The 21,355-nt window shown below is 41.6% G+C and overlaps 1 protein-coding gene across 1 annotated transcript; it reads right to left on the bottom strand.

The window, feature by feature from the left end:
- Positions 1–659: 659 nt before the first annotated feature.
- Positions 660–21,343, bottom strand: Snip1 (Smad nuclear interacting protein 1). The gene is made up of 4 exons (XM_020178677.2): positions 21,031–21,343; positions 19,559–19,661; positions 5,063–5,661; positions 660–4,174 (listed from the first exon to the last, which is right to left on the bottom strand). The coding sequence occupies exons 1-4, from the start codon at positions 21,258–21,260 to the stop codon at positions 3,907–3,909; spliced, it is 1,200 nt and encodes a 399-aa protein (XP_020034266.1). The 5' UTR covers positions 21,261–21,343; the 3' UTR covers positions 660–3,906.
- Between the last annotated feature and the right edge of the window lie 12 nt (positions 21,344–21,355).

The raw sequence follows: 21,355 nt of genomic DNA, 5'->3' as shown, positions 1-21,355 counted from the left end.
AATGCAGTCCTGCTGCTCCCTGGACTGTTCAGTCTGGCACAATTCTCTCCTCTAACTGGTTTAAAATAAACCTATTTTTTTTAGGGATACCTGAAATGTCATCTCTTCCATGAGGTACAGCCCACCTTTATCTGACTCACAGCTGCAAACCAACTGCTAGCATACCAAGAAGCTTATGTAACTGCTGATAGATTCACTCACTCGAACTTTACAGTGTGAACAAATCAATCCATTTTTTTTTTCCTGGCAGTGCTGGGGATCAAATTCATGCTAAGAAAGCACTCTAAGTGGGTGCCAGTGGCTCACACCTATAATCCTAGCTACTCAGGAGACAGAGAGCAGAGGGATCGAAGTTAGGAGCCAGCCTGGGCAAACAGTTCTCGAGACCCTATCACAAAAAAACCCCATCCCCCAAAAAGGCTAATGGAGTGGTTCAAGGTGTAGACTTGAGTCAAACCCCAGTACCTCCAAAAAAAAAAAAAAAAAAAGGACTCTACTGAGAAGTTAATTCCCCAGCCCTTCATTTTTTACATTAAGATACAGGAGGAAAGGTTGCTGGGAAAGGGAGTTTCTTCACCATTCAGTTCTAGCAACTGTCTTTGTAAATTGTTTCCCACTCGAAAATTTACAAGCCCTTTACTACAGAGATCAAATGAAGCTTTAAAATTCCAAAATTTTAATTTCAAACAAGTACCCTTTTGATTTGATATAAACTCATACCCAGACATTATTTCATAAGCAGCTGTTGCTGGCACATTGTGTCACATGTAGGCTCCAGTTATGACATCTATTCCTCAGATCTTATTTCAACAATAGGAAAATGTAAAAAAAAAAAAAAAATATATATATATATATATATAAAACTATCTGTACACTGTATCAAATGACACTCAAACCTAAATATGTATTTTTAAGCTTTTTGGAGGCTGGGTGCTGAGGATTAAACCTAGGGTCTTGGGTGTGTTAGGCAAGTGCTCTACCACTAAACTACATCCCCATCCCAAGCTCTAAACTTTGTAAAACTAAGTCATATTATGTATACTGGCCTACTCAATAAAATAATATAGTCATTATCTTTTTTTTTTTTTTTTGGCAGTACTGGGGCTTGAACTCAGGGCCTCATGCTTGCTTAGGTGTTCTACCACTTGAGCCACATCTCTAGCCCCTCATTATCTCAATTAATTACTTCTGCTGTCAACTTACCACCAGGCCACAATAAAATACTTAAAAGTTGCGTACTATATGCACTTAATGTTCTGTCTGGTCACAATGGAATGAGGGAACTAGAATATGACTAGATTATGAGGAAAATCTGAAGATTTTGTCCCATGCCTCTGCAGAAGGGTGGACCACCACAGAGGCCCTGGAGGAGGGGCTCAGAAGCAAAGGGCTGTTCTGAAGATAGCTTGATTTTGAAGTGATGATTTGCAAATAAGCCAGCCAAAGTGGACAAAAGATAGAGAATGAAGTTGCAAATGGTTAAGATGAACAAGTTTCTTAACTTTAGATGTGGATTTTCCTTTGGCATTCTTCCTACAAAAGAAACACCTTTGCAGATGTTTGGCATGAAGGATCTCTTAATCCAGGAAGCTGTTCCACTAAAGTGAAGTTCTTGATACACCTGGAACTTCTCATTGAAAAATGTAGGCAGTGGGCTGGAGGCATGGCTCAAGCAATAGAGCACCTGCGTTGTGAGCACAAAGCCCTGAGTTCAAACCCTAGTCCCACCAAAAACAAAAGAAAGAAAAATGTAGGCAAAGTGGCCATCTATCACAGAGCCCATCAGGTAGGTGTTTGAACAAAGCCCAAGGTTACTAGGGTGCAGTTACAGCAGCACACACTGATCAAGGAGTGAGATGCCAGATCAGTGCCTAATCCCAGGGAGAAAACCTTGTCTGGATCAAGATGAAGGTTCATCAAAACAAAATCTACTTCCTACACACAGCCATACACTGTGACCTATGGCACTCATCAAAGTGAGAAAAACACCAGCTCCAGTGGCCAAAGTAGAACACGATGGGGTGTGAATACTTTGCCCTTCCTGGTTTGCTGTGTTTCCTTCATCTTCCCTTTCATCTAACTGACCTTAAGTGTTCACTCTTCAAAGGAATCTTTTCATTTCTTTTAAATGAACATTAGTCATCTGCCCTTCCCCGAACTAGCTAAATGTTACCCTGAGTACATGTGAGTATGTGAGATTATAATGTAAAAAGAATGGAAAAGACAGTCTCAATTAGTAACATCCTAAATTCCAACACCAGGGGAGGAGCTAACAGCAGCACAGATTGAGTGGTGTCACCACCTCTATCACCACTGAGGATGAAATAGTAGGGATGGCATTTCACCTTGTGAAGGGACAGCTAGACATAGCTTGCCCTCAGTTCTATCTGGGGGAGGAAAAACCCTTCTCTGCCAGTTCAGAAAAGCACTGTTGCTTCCACATGACCAATGCTCACTTGCTGAGACATGAAGGTCTGGATTCCAGTGCAGGCGTGAGTTCTATCTTCACTACTCCTTGGTCTTTCCCCATGATTCCCTAACACACTGCCTATTTTCACCACAAAAACACTGATACAAAGACTCTGAGCAGCAAATAGGTGTATGGACCTAAGTCCTCTATGCTAGGAAAATACTACCCTTTGAAATGGGACTGTATGTACAAATTTTATTTTTTATCACAAAAATACATACAAATGACAACCTGCTCTTCAAATGCAGAGAGGCCTTTGCCTATCATGTGGTATTACATTTATATCACAAAACATTGTAACTGAAAATCAGCACACAGCTCTTTAACAATTTATATATATATATATATATATACACATATATATACACACACACATGTACATATACACTTTATGTAAGTAGTTAACACTTTTCTACCTACACACAAGTCCTCAAGTGGAAAATTAGGAAACTGGGCAGTCCCCTTTCCAGGCTCAGAAGGTAATCACAACCTCTCCAAACAGTTTTTAAAAGATGAAACGTGTAAGGGACACAGACCTCCTTTAGACATATATACATGTTGTTAAAATAAAGCAAGGCCCCTGCCACATATGTGACGGTGTATTTCAAAGAAGAAGAAGAAAAAAAAGAGAAAGATAATGTTTGAATAAAAATACAAAACTGAAGAATAGACCAAATGATCAAAATTGTTAAGTACTTGTTCCATGGGGAAATCAGGAATTCTCTCATAGTAAACAGATCCACAACCATTTCAGCCTCTCATGATATTAAATCAGCATCCGCTGGTAGTAGCCATGATCCTCTTGTTCAGTCATGTGTTGAAGCAGGTGCCCTGAAGCATCTGTTTAACAGTCAGTAATGAGGTCATGTGGTAAATTCCCACCCCCTCCACCCCCCTCCCCTCTAAAAATAACAAGTGCAAAATTAACTTCTATGACTCAAGAGCTCAAGCCAAGTCAAAGCTTTGGTATATGTTGGAGGCTGTTTTGGTGACAACCAAAGCTTAGTAAGATTCTCTGCTCCGGGATTTGCCCCCAAAATAAAAACTCCTGGTCCACAAAGCGTAACAACTATATAAATAAACTGCACAAAGAGAACAAGCCATGGCTCCCCTTTAAGCAAGGGTTTAGTTTCATAGGCAGCAGTTCTGAAAGCACCAACTAAAGCCACAATGCTTCTACACAAACACGAGGTGCTGTAATTGGTAAGACTGTTCTGAAAATAAATGCTCACAGGCATGTGGCTGATGTGCCACAGAACAAAGTTCAACAAAATATAAGTCAGTGTTCTTAAACTAACATAAGCTGGTCAGCAACAGAGGACAGACTTAAGGCAATAAGAGGCATTACAGAGAGCACCACCGTGCTCTTTGAGTCAATCCCAAAGCCTTCCAAGAAGGAAAAGGTGTCTTAATAGTTGGGGTTATTTCTTAGTCTGCTAGCTGTCAGACACTGCTTCCTCTTCTTCCTCGTCATCCTCATCTTCCTTCCTGTCTAGTTCAGAGGTATCCGATGACTCATGGAGCAATACATACTCTCTGCTACTGAACCCAAATTTAAGTACATCCTTTTCTTTCAGTTCGTAGTATCTCTGTGGCTCAATACGTTTGTTGTTCAAGAAGGTTCCATTGCCTGAGCCAAGGTCAATGATGTAGGGCTTCACCCTCCGGCCAACTGTACCATCAGCACGGGTATATTCCACAAGCCTAGCAGAGATCAGAGAGAGAAGCCTGTGAGTAAAATCCTGCCCCACATAATCCAGCCTTCGCTAAAGCTCTTTGCAACACAGCTAGATGAAGTAAGTAACCTGGCCTGAATATGATTCAAGTTAAAACTGTTCTGGATAAGTAAACTGGGAGCAGTTTAAATATACTTAGTATAAAAGATGAGAATTGGCTGCAGGTGAGGGGGAGAGGGTTTGATGGCAGATCAAAATTTTAAGTGCAGAATTCAAGGCCTCCTATCATGGTTAAAAAAAATACTTCTTTTCTGTTGTGCATAACCAATAAAATGCTTCTTTCACTTGTATTTCTATACATTTTACCTCCAGTTCAAATTGGAAAAAAAAAAAATCAGTGGACTTGGACTTCATACTCAGGGGCTAAATGTGGAGATCATTTATTAGGCAAGTCACCTGGCTCACCTGTCAAATGGGACATTAATACTGGCTCCATCTTCTTCACAGGATTGTTATGAGGATCAAATGGTAATGGGTACAATATGAAAGCTATCAAGCTGCAGATTCAGCTAACATCTACGCCAGGTATTTTCATTTGTATTTCCAGTTAAACCCTGTAAGAGCTATGTGAGGGAGGTGGAATCAGGTCCAGAGTGTGCCTTGTCCCAGGGTCAAATACTTGGTAAGTGGCATTGGCAGGATTCAAAATCTGGGTTTCTGATACCAAGTTCAATGCTCTTATATAAAAGTAAGTGATTACTCACTAGGCAGCTAGATTTACAATACTCTTTAAAGTAATGCTAGACAAGAGGGTGCGTGGTGGTTCCACACATGCATATGTACAAACCTCAGCAACGCTAACTGACACACCCAGCCTCTGCTGGCACAGCAGGGTCTTCCTCCAAGTTTCACCTACCGATACTGAAAGACCGCATGCTGCTTTGAACAAGAGGGATGATCAATGGGGATGTCTGCGATGCGGCGGTGTCGACCCAAAAGGTAAGCACTTTGTCGATGGATGTACATGACTGGAAGTACCTCATCATTTTTAAAGGGGTAGAGACGCCAGCGTTTTTTGGGGATACGTGCTTCTGGGGGTTCACTGTATTTAATGACTACACCCCGGAAAGTGTTGGTGTCCTCAAGAAGTGCCCCGGAAAGTTCGAAGCTTGGCTTTTCTTTAGCAGGCACCTCTTTGTTTTTACTGTTGCCACCAGGTCGAGGAGCCACCTCTTGAGCCTCATTACCACCGCCACTGACTTCATTCTTCTGGCGATGCTCCCGGCGTCTGGCATTATAAAACTCTCGCTCTTCCTCCTGAGCCTGCAGGTTCTGGTTGTCTCTATCCCGTCCCTGAGCCTGTCCACTCCCAGGCCTCTCAGCAGAGCTCCTCCTCTGGTGGGAATGGCCCCGGTGTCTGTCTCGGTCACTGTTCCTAGCTCTCCTGTGTTCCTGTTCTGATGGCTCACGGTGCTGGCGATCCTCTCGTCCTCTCCGGGGATGATCCTCACGTTCCTGAAATTCAAACAGATTCAGTAAATGAAAGGCGGTCCACAATCTATGAATAAGCAGAATATACAAAGTCATCTGTGATCTGGATTTTGGCATTCAGACCAAAATTTCCTACAGATATAAGGTTAACTGTGGTGGTTATGTTCCCTCATAAGGCCACTGAAGACTATATTCCATTCTGATACTCAACTGCAGGCCTAATGACACAAGTCCATGTCCAGAGCCCTAGAAACAAGAGTGATACAGAAAGAAAGAAAAGTAATACCCTTCCTTTCAGAACATTCATAACTATAAGCAACCTTACAGGAAACATGTACAGAAAACAGTAGAACAAAGAGAGTTAAACAGTCACATCCAAGATATGTAAAGAAAAAAGCTAGCTCCTTCTTTTGCCAAAAATGAAAACCATGGGCTGGAGAAGTGGCTCAAGTGGTAGAATGCCTGCTCTGAGAACAACTCCCAGTACTGCCCCAAAATAAAAATAATGGTAATTTTAAAAGATTCCATTTCAACAGTAACAAAAATTATTCAATACCTGGGAATAAACTTAAAAAACATGAAAGACAGAAGAAACCTGTAAAGATGTATAAATAGACATTTTTTAAAGATCTAAATAATGAAGAAACAGACCATGATTTCTTGAAAAAGAGCTCCAAAAATCAGCATGGAAGAAAATGTTTGCAATATGTACCATCTATTAATATATCAATGAAAAATAAGCCAGTAAGACAAATAATTCAATAGAAAAATGGACAAAGTACATTAATGAGCAATTTTCAGAAGATGTTAAGTCTAATAAATTTCCCATGGTATCTTTATTCTCACTAACAACCAAAGCATCAGCTCCAAAAGGAAGAGGAATTTTCTCTTCTTAGATCGGCAAAATTAAAAAGATCCATAATAGTAGTGTCAAGAAAGAATGGACAAGAAAGTGGATATTCTCCACCACTGCCAGTGCAAGTATAAACTGTCACAACTTGTTTAGGGTAATGTGGCAGTATTTCATCCAATCCCATTTGCAACAATCTATCCTACAGGAATATTGGTAGAAATGCACCTCTATTGGTAGAGGTATTTATGTAAGGATGTTTATTGTGATTTTATTTGTAGTAACAAAAATTGAAAACAACCAAATGTCAGTCGATAACAGAATGGTTATTACATATTCATACAAAGAAATACTTCACAATTATTAAAGACAGTGACATAATGATATAGAAGTATGTCTAAAATACAGTTAAATGGAGGTTAGACATGGTGTCACATGCCTGTAATCCCAGTACTTGGGAGATGTGGAGGTAGAGGAATACAAATTTGAGGCCAATCTGGGCCTCAAATCTCAAAAAAAACCAAACCAAGCAGGGTGCCAGTGGCTCAAGCCTGTAATCCTAGCTATTCAGGAGGCAGTGGTGGATGAAGATTCTAAACCTGTCCAGATAAATAGTTCTTGAGACCCTATTTTGAAAATACCCAACACAAAAAAAGGCTGGCAGAGTGGCTCAAGCGTGAGGCCCTAAATTCAAACCCCAGCACTGCTAAAAACAAAAAATATAAAATGAAATATAAATGGGAAGGAAAGAAAAAAAGAGAGGCGTTTCCCAGTAGTGAAACCTCTGCTTAGCAGACCAGATACTTCGAAAGATACTCCCACTGTAATTCAATTAAATACTATGTAAAACATTTAAGTTTCAATGCATTCTTGGGCTCGGGACAAGGGTAAAGAGACGTCAGAAAGCATGAGTTCAAAATCGAAGCACACTGGACACACAAGGAAACAAGCCACTGTGCATGAGAAGCAGCAGGAACAAGTCCTGCAGATTTAGATCCCCAAGGACTTCAGAGAGTGCCGAGTAAGACACAGAACATGACACACTTACGTATAAAAATGTTTGCAGATGATTATGGTTAATCTTTAAACCCAGACGCAAGTCCCCTGGTTAGCTCCTCAGCATCACAAAATAAACACATATGTATATGTATTGACTGGGGGTGTAACTTAGTGGTAGAAGTACTTGACTAGGTATGTGACAGGTCCTGCATTTAATCCTCTTGAAAAAAAAATTTAAAGAGCAAGCAGTAAGAGACTTTACAACCAGACACCAAATGCCTATGGACAGAAGTACTCAGAATCATCTGCCATAACATTTATGCTCAGAGAAGGCGAAAGAAAGAAGGGAAGAAAGGGACGGGAGGGGAGGGGAGGGGAGGGAAGAAGGAAAGAAAGACTTGAAATATAACTATCAATTTGTAGGAACTCCAACGGCCAGGTGGAACATGTCAAATGGCTCCAAGGATTGCAAATTACAAATTACTTGCAAAAGGGGGGGAGGAGGGAATAGGAAAGGACAGAGGAAAAAAAACTTAAACACTGACTAACTGCAATGTGTTGATCTGATTTGAACAGATAAACTTATACAAAATTCAAAAGGCAATCACAGAGCCAGGCACTGGTGATTCACCTGTAATTCTAGCTACTTGGGAGGCTGAGACTGGGAGGATCAAAGTTTGAGGCCAGCTTAGGCAAACAGTTTGAGAGACCCCATCTCTAAAATAACCAAAGCAAAATGGACTGGAGGTGTAGCTCAAGCAACAGAGTGCCTCCCTTGCAAGCCCAAAGCCCTGAGTTCAAACCTCAGTCCTACCAAAAAGAAAAAGCCAATCACAGGAATATGAATGTTGACTAATTGACTAGGCAACTTAATGATATTACAATTATTTCAATTATTTCAAGTATAGTTCAGTGCTAGAGCATAGTGTTAGCATGCTCAAGACTTTGGGTTCAGACTGGAGGTGTGGCTCAAGTGGTAGAGTGCCTGTTTTGCAACCAAAACCCTGAGTTCAAAACCCAGTACCACAAAACAGACAACCCTGTGGTTCAATCCCAACACCAAAAATAAAATAAAATTCAGGTGATCTCACACTCATTACGATGGCTACTATCAAAAAACAGAAAGAGGGGATGGCAATGTAGCTCAGTGGTAGATCACTTACCTAGCATGCACAAAGCCCTGGGTTTAATCCTCAGCATTGCAAAAACAAACAACAAAACAAAACAGAAAATAACACAAGTGTTGGTGAAAACATAGAGAAATTGGAACCCTTGTCTACTATTTGTGGGAATATAAAATGTTAACAATTGTGGAAAACAGTATGATGGGTCCTCAAAAAATTCAAAAAACAGAAGTACTATATGACTCAATAATGTCAACTCTGGGTTATATCTAAAAGAATTGAAAGCAGGGTCTTGAAGAGTATATAGCCACAGTTCACAGCAGCACTACTCACAACAGCCTAAAGGTAGAACCAACTGGTAAGTTCATCCATAGGTGAATAGATAGTGAAATGTGTCACATATATACAATAGAATATTATTCAGTCCTAAAAAGGAAGAACATTCTGATACATGCCACAAGATGGATGAACCCTGAAGACATTATAAAAATGAAGTAAGTCAGGATGAGTCGAATTCATAGACACAGAAAGTAGAATGGTGGCTGCCAGGAGTTGAGGAGAAAGGGAGGTTATACAGAGCTTCAGTTGCAAGATGAAAAGAACTCTGGAGATGGATGGTGGTGACAGATGCACAACACTGTGAATGTATTCAATAACAGCAAGTATATAGTTAAAAATGGCTAAGATGGCCATTGTTACATTATAAATTTTATCACATTTAGTCAGGCATGGTGGTTCACAGCTGTAATCCCAGCTACTTAGGAGGCGAAGATTGGGGAGGATCACAGCCCAAGTCTGGCCCTAGGCAAAAAGTGCCAGACCCTATCCAAAAAATAACTCAAGTGGTAGAGTGTCTGCTCTACCCAATTAAAATAATGTTTTGACACGCTAAGATTCCACCTCACCCCTGTTAGAATAGCCATCATCAGCAACACCACCAACAACAGGTGTTGGCGAGGATGCGGGGGAAAAAGGAACCCTCTTACACTGTTGGTGGGAATGTAGACTAGTACAACCACTCTGGAAAAAAATTTGGAGGCTACTTAAAAAGCTGGACATCGATCTACCATTTGATCCAGCAATACCACTCTTGGGGATATACCCAAAAGACTGTTACTCCAGAGGCACCTGCACATCCATGTTTATTGCGGCACTATTCACAATAGCCAAGTTATGGAAACAGCCAAGATGCCCCAGCACTGACGAATGGATTAAGAAAATGTGGTATCTATACACAATGGAATTTTATGCAGCCATGAAGAAGAACGAAATGTTATCATTCTCAGGTAAATGGATGGAATTAGAGAACATCATTCTGAGTGAGGTTAGCCTGGCTCAAAAAACCAAAAATCGTATGTTCTCCCTCATATGTGGACATTAGATCAAGGGCAAACACAACAAGGGGATTGGACTATGAGCACATGATAAAAGCGAGAGCACACAAGGGAGGGGTGAGGATAGGTAAGACACCTAAAAAACTAGCTAGCATTTGTTGCCCTTAACGCAGAGAAACTAAAGCAGATACCTTAAAGCAACTGAGGCCAATAGGAAAAGGGGAACAGGTACTAGAGAAAAGGGTAGATCAAAAAGAATTAACCTAGAAGGTAACACCCACGCACAGGAAATCAATGTGAGTCAATGCCCTGGATAGCTATCCTTATCTCAACCAGCAAAAACACTTGTTCCTTCCTATTATTGCTTATACTCTCTCTACAACAAAATTAGAGATAAGGGCAAAATAGTTTCTGCTGGGTATTGGGGGGGGGAGAGGGAGGGGGCGGAGTGGGTGGTAAGGGAGGGGGTGGAGGCAGGGGGGAGAAATGAACCAAGCCTTGTATGCACATATGAATAATAAAAGAAAAATGAAAAAAATAATAAAATAAAATAATGTTTTGAAAATTAAATACCAGAACACATTTGTAGTTATTTACAAATAAAATAGTATTTCTAAAACTTGGGGGGAAGAAGGAAATAGATGGGAGTAGACTTGAAACCAAATGACCACTCCTAATTGTTTCAGGTAAGTGTCAGATACATGAGGCTTGTTAAAGACATTTGAAATTGTCCACAATAAAAAGTTAAACAAAAATGCCCAGACAGTTGGAAAAAGAGCCAAACAGAAGTTTTAATGAAGACTATGTACCCTTTGATTCAAGAAGCTAAATAAATATTGAATAAGTAAGAAATCTGACATTTAGGCACACTGTAACAAAATTGCAAAACCAAAGCAAAAGGACCTTTTTAAAAAGCAGTCAAAGGGAAAAAAGAAAAGTCTCAGTATCACCAGGGGACAAAGAGAAATAGGGGAAGGCATGGCTACATATATATTATGTGGGATCTTTATTTTTTATTTTTGAGGCACTGAGGTTTGAACTCAGGTCCTCACACTTGATAGGCAGGCGCTCTTACCACTTCACCAGTGGTCACTTCACCAGCCCTTTTTTTGGTAATGGGTATTTCTGAGATGGGGTCTCACAAACTATTTGCCCAGGGCTGGCTTCTAAATTCCATCTTCCTGATCTCTGCTTCTCAGTAGCTAGGATTACAGGCATGAGCCACTAGTGCCCGGCCTATACTCATTTTTAAATCCTTACTCATCCCCAAACCCCCAGATGTTAAGCCTACCTAGAGTGAGAGGGAGCCCTGCATGATATGAGCAAGGCTGACCCTCCTGGACAAGAGTAAAGAGAAAATCCTGAACACTGGGACAAAGGCCTGCCTGCTCAGAACAAGACTCCATTTCTCCAGATCTCCTAGCCTCCAAAGACAAGCATCCAGAGTGAGACTCAGCGCTACTTGCCTTGAGTTAGCCAGGACTAATCACATTATGCCCTTAATCCCTGATTAAGAATCTGTCCCCCAAAAAGCCACATACTTCAGGTCATCACCGGCCCCCCCTTGTATTGGAATCCCTACAAGGCTCTGTACCACCAGCATTCAGTCTTCAAATCTCACCCTTCTTTAACTCCAGGAACACTATGCTCCCTAGAACTGAAAGCTCAGCAAAACCTACACCCTCAGCATTTTCTGATAGTTCCTCCACCCTTTGTTCTAACCAAACCTCTCTTTGGTCCTGAGGACAGGGCTTGCCTGTAGCTCTCTAAAATGGCAGCACTTCCTCCTCACCTCCAACCACACGGTCTCTGGGTCCGGGCATAAGGCAGATGTCCTTCTTGCTCCTCACTGCCAACTCTAGAACGCTCCCAATCCCTCCTTTCTACTCAACAGCCCAGTTCTAAATCTTATGGACCATTACCACCCACTACTCAAGCCTAAACCGTTTCCCCTCTTTCTTGCTTGTTTTTCTTCTAAGCCCATCACTCTCTAAATGTTACTCTCAGCAATTTCAGTCACAAACAGACTTTCCAACATACTGGCCTCTCTGTTCTTTTCTTCCAATGATGTTATATCTTCCTTTCACCTCAGTTACCCACTCTTTTGGTTATACTCAGACTTTTCATTTCCAGTAATATCATCTCCAAAATAATCTCCATTTCAAGGAACCCTCTTGACTTGAGGGCGTAGCTTAATGGTAAAGCCAATGCCTAGTATGTACAAAGTCCTGGGTTTAATCCTTAGCATCACCACTACCCCCAAAAAAATATCTTGTCAAGGAACTCTTTCCAGTCACCATTATTCTCTGCAGATCACATTTTATCTCACCTCTAATGATCCTTATTCCGATAATCCTTGAACCCACTAAAATAGGTACTTACAGGAGAAAGGCTTGGCATCTCTGCCTTCATATTACATCTGTCTCCTTTACTCTTGAGTCTGTCCTTGGATTCCAGGAAGGACAGGACTACTTGATAACATCTGTATGACAACGGACTGAAACTACCCCCAAGGAAAGGAACAGTCCCTCTCAGGACAGACCACCCCCAAATGAGAACAATCACCTATAACAAGGCTACACTCTGGAGCAGAAGTAATCATCTCATGAGGACCAGACTGCTCCCCTCAAGTGATGACTGCAATTAAAAACTTCTCTGAACCTACAGAACCAGACTGAGATAATAACCAGGTCACACTTGGGCCAAGACTTGTTAATTACACAAACCTTCCCCCACCCCAACTCTTCCTCCATGTAAACCTAATGCTCATATGCCTATACCCTGCAGGTTGGCTTCAGTGATCACTCTGCCTCTTCCTGCAACATGCTGTGCTGGGGAAGAAATCTCCTTTGTGTGCTCTTCACTACTACTTATCTCTTTATTTGGCATACTGGGGCAAGTAGCCAGACCTGAAATGTTGGAATCCCTGGGGTTTGGCCTCTGGTCTAGAACTCAATTCACTATTACACTATTATCTTTGCACAAGTTCCTCATCCTTTTGATGTCCCCCCCGGTCTAATGTACATTCCACAGTCAGGCAGCATGGTCACTCCCTTGCACGCACACTGAAATCACCCTACCTTTCCCTGATTCACTCACTTCCCAGATAACTGTTTACACTCCTGTCTCCAACACATTCTTCCACATCCCTTCCTCATACAGTGAGAAGAGATTTTCCATACCTATTTACCTATCTGCACCTACATCTATATAATCTGCCCTCCCTTCTTAGGACCATAAATGAACTATTTGTATTACTATCCAAAGTGAATTCCTACACCTGGGAACTTGATCCCATCACTGTCATCAAGAATATTATTCTCTAAAAACAAACAGGGCTGGTGTTGTGGTGCAAGCCTAAAACTCTAGCTACAAAGGAGGCAGAGTTCTGGAGGATCATAGTTTGAGGCCAAAAAGTTAACGAGACCACAGGGAGTGGTAGTACATGCCCATAATCCCAACTGCACAGGAAGCATAGGTAGGTGGATCACAGTCCCTGGGCAAAAGCAAGACCCTAGTTGGTAGAGTAGCTCAAGCAATAAGAGCACCTGCCTATTAAGTATGAGGCCCTGAGTTCAAACCCCAGTGCTGCCAAAAAAAGGAAAAAAAAAAAACACGACTCTATTTGAAAATAACTAAAAGCAATCTGGGAGATCACAGGTGATGAAGGGGTATTCACAAGTCCCCATCTCAACTAATAAAAAAAGCTGGGTTCGGTGTAGTTGGGGGAAGTATAAATAGGATTGGTGGTTGAGACAAGCCCAGGCATAAATGCAAGATCCTATCTCAAAAATAACCAAAGCAAAAAGAGCTGGGAGCATGGCTCAAGTGGTAGAGCACCTGACTAAAAAAAAAAAAAACAAAAAGAACCTCAAGCAAACAAAGTAACACTCTAGCAGTCTCCTCATCTCTCCCATAGGCACAGCCCATGTCTTCACTCCTCTTTGCAGTAAAACTCTTCAAACATTTTTGAGACCAAACTTGGCAACTTAGCAAGACTTAAGTAAATTAACTTTTTTTTCCCTTTGAGATACTGAGGATTAAACCCAGGGCCTTGTGAATGCTTAGGCAAGCACTCTATTGCCCAGCGATCTCAGCCATCCTCAGATGTTTTTAATCAGTTCCTAATTCCTTTCCTGTCCTATTGAACCCCTCTAATCAGTTTCCATCCTTATCAGTCCAGTAAAATTGCTGGTCTATCAATGACGGCAGGGTGCCGACAACTCTATAATCCTAACTACTTGGGAGGCAGAGATCAGGAGGATCACAGTTCAAAGCCTTGGGCAAAAAGTTTTGAAGACCCTATCTTGAAAATAACACACACACACACACACACACACACACAAAACTTCTCAATCTTCACTTAACTATCAGAAACATCTAATAAAGCCAATCATTCCGTCTTCAGTACACTTCCGTCTGAAGGGTTCAAAATTACCAGAGCCATATATTTCTTCCTTTCCAGTCTTCTTGGCTGATACTGCCTTGGGTTTTTTTTGGCAGCACTGGGGATTGAACTCAGGACTTGCTAGGCAGGCACTTCCCCACTTGAACCCAATTTTTTTGTTGTTGTTGGGACTGGGGTTTGAACTCAGGACTAGGTGATTGCAAAGCAGGCACTCTACCACTTTAGCGATACCTCCAGTCCAGCCTTGGAAATTTTTCTATACTAGATTACCCTTGATTTCCTGGTGTCTCATTTATTTTCATTTCCTTTGTCTCACCTACTACTAATTCTACTACTTTCCACACAATTATATGAAGTTGACTCCCTAAAACTCATCTGGAACCAGAGTATCTTCTCTGAATTCCACTCATTTCCATTTGAATGACTAATAAACATCTTAAACTTAACATACTAGTTTGAATAGCGCCCCTCTAAAATTCTAGTCCTGCATGGAACCTCAGTAGGTGACCTTTTTCCAGAATACGGTCATTGCAGATGTAATTACAGCACCCTGCTGTAGTTTCAGTTACTTGGGGTCAACTACAGTCCAAAAATATTTAATGGAAAATCCTAGAAATAAAGCCAAGCATGATGGGGCATGCCTGCAGTCCCAACTACTCGGGAGGCTGAATCAGGAGGGCTGCTTGAGCACATGAATTTGAGACCAGCCTGGGCAACAAACTGAGACCCTTATTTCAAAACCAAACAATTCTTAATTATTAGTTATTGTTGTTAAATTCTTACTGTGCCTAATTTATAAATTAAACTTTGAAGCCGGAACCAGTGGCTCATACCTGTAATCCTAGCTATTCAGGAGGCACAGATCAGGAGAATCAAGGTTTGAAGTCAGAGAGGGCAAACAGTTCTCAAGATCCTATCTCGAAAACATCCAACACAAAACAGGGCTGGCGGAGTGGCTCAAGTGGTGGAGTGCCTGCCTAGCAAGGATGAGCCCTGAGTTCAAATCCTAGTACCACCAAAAAAAAAATTTAAATTTTGAAAGATATGTACGTATAGGAAAAACCAGTGCGCATGTAGGACTCAGGTGTTATTTATGGCTTCAGGCATTCATTGGAGAGTCTTCCAATGTATCCCTGTGGATAGAGGGGTCAGTTAAAGAGACAGAGAGCTGGGCACCAGTGGCTCACACCTATAATCCTAGCTACTCAGGAGGCAGAGGTCAGGAGGATCTCTGTTCAAAGCCAACTCAGGCAAATAGTTCACAAGACCCTATCCCAAAAAACTCATCACAAAAATAGGGCTGGGGGAATGGCTCAAGATGTAAGCCCTGAGTTCAAACCCTAGCACTGCAAAAAAAGCCAGAAACAAGAACAGACAGAGGCACTCAGCAGGGGGAAGGCAATGTGGTGACAGCAGCAGAGATTATGTTGTAGTGGTTATCTCTGCCCCTTAAAGAAGGTAGTTTTTTGTTGGGGAGGTAGTAGTGATGAAATTTGGGGGATAATGAATAGTTATCATATACTACACACAAAACACATTCATATTTTATTTCATTTAATTCTGTGCTATTATGATGAGCATATAATCAATACATTTACTTTAACATGATAGTTCAGAGGAAAGAATACCTGCAAACACAAATCATTCCTAAATCAGAGGCTGTACACATTTTTACTTGATACTAACCCAAGTAAAAACTCATTTAGTTAACCAACCACCTGTTAAGCCCTTTTGCTTGACAGTCATTTCCAAATCTTTAGCTGACTAATACAGGTTGAGCATCCCTAATCTGAAAATCCAAATACTCTAAAATCTGAAACTTTTTTTTGAGACAGGCTCTTCTATATTGCCCATTCTGGCCTCAAACGATCCTCTAGCTTCACCATCCTAAATAGTTAGGACTACAAGCACACATCTCCATACCTGGCAAATAAATTTTTTGCCTATTTCTTTTTTTTCTTTTTTGCAGTGTTGGGGATTAAAGCCAGGGCCTCATGAATGCCAGGCACTGTACCACTAGCTACATACTCAGCCCAAAAATTAGAAAGTTTTTGAGTGCTCACATAGTGATGGCAGGAAAATTCCACACCTGACTTCATTGAGGATTAAAGTTAAAATGCAGGTGCACTGGAGGCATGGCTCAAGCCACAGAGTGCCTGCTCTGCAAGTATGAAGTCCAGAGTTCAAACCTCAGCACTACAAAAAAAAAAAAAACCACACAGCTGCACTAAAAATACTGTATACCATTACCTTCAGGCTATATATAAATGGTATATATGAAACATAAGTGAGTTGTGTTTAAACTTTTGTCCATCCCCCAAGATATCACATTATGTACATGAAAACATTCCAAAATCTGAAGGAAAAAAAGTCTGAAACGATTCTGGTACCAACTATTCTGACTGAGAAATACTCAACCTACACACAGAAAACACCTTTGAGGGCTGGGGTAGTGGTTCAGGGGGTAAGAGCACCTGCCCAACAAGCGTGAGGCCCCGAGTTCAAACACTAGTGCTACCAAAAAAAAAAAAAAAGAAATCAGCACACATAAGCAAACTAAGACATTCCAAAATAGTAATAATTATAGAAAAATTCTATGCTAAGAGCCCAGGGATTTATTGCAAAATACCACTTTAGAAACCAGAGTAAAGAGCTACAAGTTGTGCACTAAAAAACAAAACAAGTCAGCACTTGTGGCTCACTTCTGTAATCCCACCTACTCTGGAGGCTGAGATCAGTAGGACTGCAGTTCAAGACCACCCTGGCAAATAGTTCAAGAGACCCCATCAACAAAATAATAAGAGCACAATGGACTGGAGATGTGACTCAAATGGTACAGCACCTGATTTGCAAGCGTGGAATCCTGAGTTCAAACTCCAGTCCCACCAAAAAACAAACGAAAAAAAAATAACTGGGGTGATGCAAGTGGTGGAGTGCTTCCCTGGCATGCATAAGGCCCTGAGTTCAATCCCCAGTAATGCGAAAAACAATCTACAAGCAGTTTGAGAGGTTTGGTCTAGGTGTCTGAATTCTGAGGTAGCCAAAGCAGTACCTGATCAACTCATGCAGTTGATCATAAAGACCTCACATTTTTTTTTTTGAAACATGATCTTGCTATGTAGGTAAGGCTAGCTTTGAATTTGCAATGTATCCCCCAGCCAGTCCAATCATTCTACCTTAGCCTGAGTGCTAGGATTACAGATAGGCACCACCACAATCAGCTGGATCCATGTCTTTTATTTATATATATGTATAATTTTATTTACTTATTTATTGGCGGTACTGGGGTTTGAACTCAGGACCTCATGCTCCCACTTGATCCACTCCATCAGTCCCTCTATGTCTTTAAAGTAGTGAAAGTTGAGCTAGAAGCATGGCTCAAGTGAGCATCTGCCTCACAAGATGAAGCCCAAGTTCAAACCTCAGTACTACAAAAAAAAAAAGTAAAAAGTTGGCATACAGTCTAATTCACTGGGAAGTCCACTTTTTTAATACCAGTGCCTCTACTTGCATTTTATAGGTTTCCTTATTTAAACACTGAATATTTGGCCTACAAGATTCAGAACACAGCAGGAGGGTCTCCTCTCACCATTCTTATTCAACAGTACTAGAAGTTCTGGCCAGCACAAAAATGAAAGAAAAGCATATAGATAATGAAGGAAGAAATAATAAAGCTGTCCCTATTTGTAGATATGATTATGTAGAAAATCTCAAGTAACCTACAAAAAAACCTTCTAGAATAACTGAGTTCAGTAAGGACACAGGATTAAGAAAAACATACAAAAATCTATTATATGTCTATATACTACCCACAGACATGTAGACACTAAAATCTAAAATAGTACTTATAACCACCCTAAAAAAGAAATATTTCAGCGTAAATTTAATAAAACACATAAAGACTTGTATTCTGTAAACTACAAACATGGATTAATCAAAGAAGGGCTGGGTAGCTCAGTGGTAGAGCATGTTTTAGCATGCACCCAGCACCACAAAACAAAAACAAATATCTAAATAAAGGACATACACAGAGTATTCATAGATCAGAAAACAACACAGTTAAAAAAAAAAAAAAAAAAGCCAACCAATTATAGTGGTACACACCCATAATCCCAGCACTCGAGAGGCTGAGGCAGGAGGATTGAAAATTCAAGGCCAGCCTGGGCTACATGAGGTCCCTATCAAACAACAACAACAGCACACCCACAAACCAGCTGGCTGCCTGTGGCTCACACCTGTAATCCTAGCTGAGATCAGGAAGATCACGGTTTGAGGCCAGCCCAAATAGTTCGTGAGACTCCATCTCCAAAATAACCACAGAAAAATGGACTAGAGATGAGGCTCAAGTGGTAGAGCACCTGCTTTGCAAGTGCAAAGCCCTAAGCTCAAACCCCAGTTCCCCCTCTCAAAAAAAAAAAAAAAAACAACTAAAACAAGGCCAGGTATGGTGGGAAGAGGAAGGAGTATCATAGTCTGAGGCCAGCCCAGGCAAAAAAATCAAGACCCCATCTGAAAAACAAAACCAAAAGCAAAACATACTGAGGATATAACTCAAGTGGTAGAGAACTTGCATATCAAATTCAAGACCTTGAGTTCAATCCCTCAAACAAACAGAGCCAAGAAGTATGTCCAACTGATTTGTGACAAAGGAACAAAAACAATCCAATGGAGGAAAAATGGCCTTTCAACAAACAGTGCTGAATCAAGTGGGGTACTCAGAGACCAAAACTTGTACCTCAATCTAGTCCCAGATCTTACACTATATTAAAACAAACTGAAAACAGGACATGGACTTAAAACCTTAAGATATGAAAAACAGAGTAGAAGAGTTAAGGAAGAATAAAGGTGGGAAAAAAGTGGGTGTGGCAATAAAAGAACTACTTGGGGGATCTTCACAGAGATGGAATTGTTCTATATCTCAACTGGATCAGTGATGACACTCTAATTGTGACTTTGTACCATAGTTCTGCAGTTACCATTGGGAGTACGTATACTTCTCTGTATTATTTGTAATAAATGCAATTACCAGATGTGAATCAACAATTACCTCAAAATAAAAAATCTAGTTTGAGAAAACAAGCAGAAGGCAAACCCAAACACACACTCAGTTTTTAGAAAAGCCCTCTGTGAATACAGGAGAACACACACGCACACAAGCTATAGCTATGGTGGGAAGAGGCTCTAGACTTGGGCCCAATCCACTTACCTGCTTCACTTTGACTGTTGAGTGGTGAGGACTCCGGCTTCTCTTAGTTCGAGGAGACTTGCTTCTTCTCCCTGAGGACTTGTTTTTCTTTTTGGCTGGGGACCTTTTCAGAGCATGGTACAGGATTTTATCTCAATTTCCCTTCCCCCACATAAATTAGCTTCAAGTATCAGGCTTATCTACTAAACACAAACACCACATTTGTGAAGATCTCCGCTGATCACTAAAGGAGCCAGGGGTTTTGCTTTCCTAGCCCTCAGGTCTCCCTTGAGTTCCAGAACCCCATAATACACCCATATACAACTGTCTGTTGAGCCTTCTCACTTGAATAACATAGCTCTTGACTCCCAACCCTCAAAACCTTTCTCCCAGTATTTGCCATCTCTCTAATTAACACGACCATCCAGAAGTCAATCCTGCCACATTTATTCTCACCAACACACTCCCTTCTCGGACAATCACATTCAATCCATTGGCAAGTCCTATGGCTTGACCTCCTCCTGACCCCCATCTCATTCCTACTACTCTCCTTCTTGATCACTAGACTTCAAATACCATGTTCGTTTTTTTAGTTTCTAGAACAATCATAATTGTACTTCAAACTCTTTGCACATGCTGTTTCTGCCTGCACCTTAAGATGCTGGACCAATGTTATCATTCAGGTGTCAGTCTAAATGGTATCTCTTTAGAAAAGCCCTCTCCGACTTCCCTCTGATCTCTCATTTACAAATTACTGTTTTAACGTATCCATAATACTTCTTACTAACGGAAACCATTTTATCGACTTGCTTGTTAGTCAGAGGCTAAGGCCAATTTCGCGAGGATAAAGATCTATTTTGTTCACCCTTGGGCCCAGTACCTACAATGGTGTTAAGCACGTAACAAGCAAAACTATGTTGAATGGATGCATAAATGAATGAATGTAGAAAGAAGTAATTTTGGGGGCGGGGTGGGGTGGGGTGGGGACGTGTCTCAAGCGGTAGAGCGCCTGCCTAGCAAGCGCGAGGCCCTGAATTCAAACCCAGAAGAGCAAAAAAAAAAAAAAAAAAAAAAAAAAAAAAGGTGTTTTTTTTTTTTCAGCGTTCCTACAAGGTGGATCGCCTTGAACTCAATGCGGAAATCTATAGAGGGACGATAACTGGGAGATTCCCCGCCTTCGGTGAGCAGATAGGAGGAATCTCATTCAACTTAGACGCTCAGTGCTACATGCTGGGCAATGCTATGCGAATGGCTGGGGACACCAGACTGAAAGTGCGGGACCCTGCTCCTTAGGCACTGGGCGCTCGACATTCGCTATAATCCAAGTGACAGGTACTGGGGTGAGCTCTCTTTAACCAGCACTGCTGGGTCACTTTCACCGCCTCACCATTAAGTCCTGTTGCGCTCCGCATCCCAGGCCTGTTTCTGACGCCAACCTTGTCCTTTCTCCATGAGCTCGACCCACAGTCCATCCCGGGCTGCCTCCCACTTACCGACTAACTCCTCGGGCTCGGTTCCCGCGATGGCCAGGGCGGCCGGGCTCGCCGGCCGGAGGAGACTGGCTACCGCCCGAGAAGTCCGCACGGCGGTGGGTGGGAGGCGCGGCTTCCGGGCTCAGGCGCTCCTGCTTCACCACCACCGCCGCCGCCGCCGCCACCACCATGTCCCCGTCCCTGTGCCTTCGCCGGCTTCCCCGCTCCCGTTCGCTCTTCACCTCCTTCATTCTGTGATTTTAGCTGAGCAAAAGAAATGAGATCCGTTGAGCTACTCTGGCCGAAGGAAGTGACGTGTTTGACCTCTGAACTTCCGCTTCCGGGG

This window comes from Castor canadensis, chromosome 7 (assembly GCF_047511655.1).
Source record: "Castor canadensis chromosome 7, mCasCan1.hap1v2, whole genome shotgun sequence".
In the NCBI taxonomy this organism is placed as follows: domain Eukaryota; kingdom Metazoa; phylum Chordata; class Mammalia; order Rodentia; family Castoridae; genus Castor; species Castor canadensis.
This window is presented reverse-complemented; position numbering and strand designations above follow the sequence as displayed.

Excerpts from the sequence above, each read along its gene's own strand:
- Snip1 (XM_020178677.2), bottom strand. The coding sequence starts at position 21,260 with ATGAAGGAGGTGAAGAGCGAACGGGAGCGGGGAAGCCGGCGAAGGCAC. Across the intron at positions 19,662-21,030 it reads CGAGCCCGAGGAGTTAGTCG|GTCCCCAGCCAAAAAGAAAA; the intron begins GTAAGTGGGAGG and ends TGCTCTGAAAAG. Across the intron at positions 4,175-5,062 it reads CATGCGGTCTTTCAGTATCG|GCTTGTGGAATATACCCGTG; the intron begins GTAGGTGAAACT and ends GATCTCTGCTAG.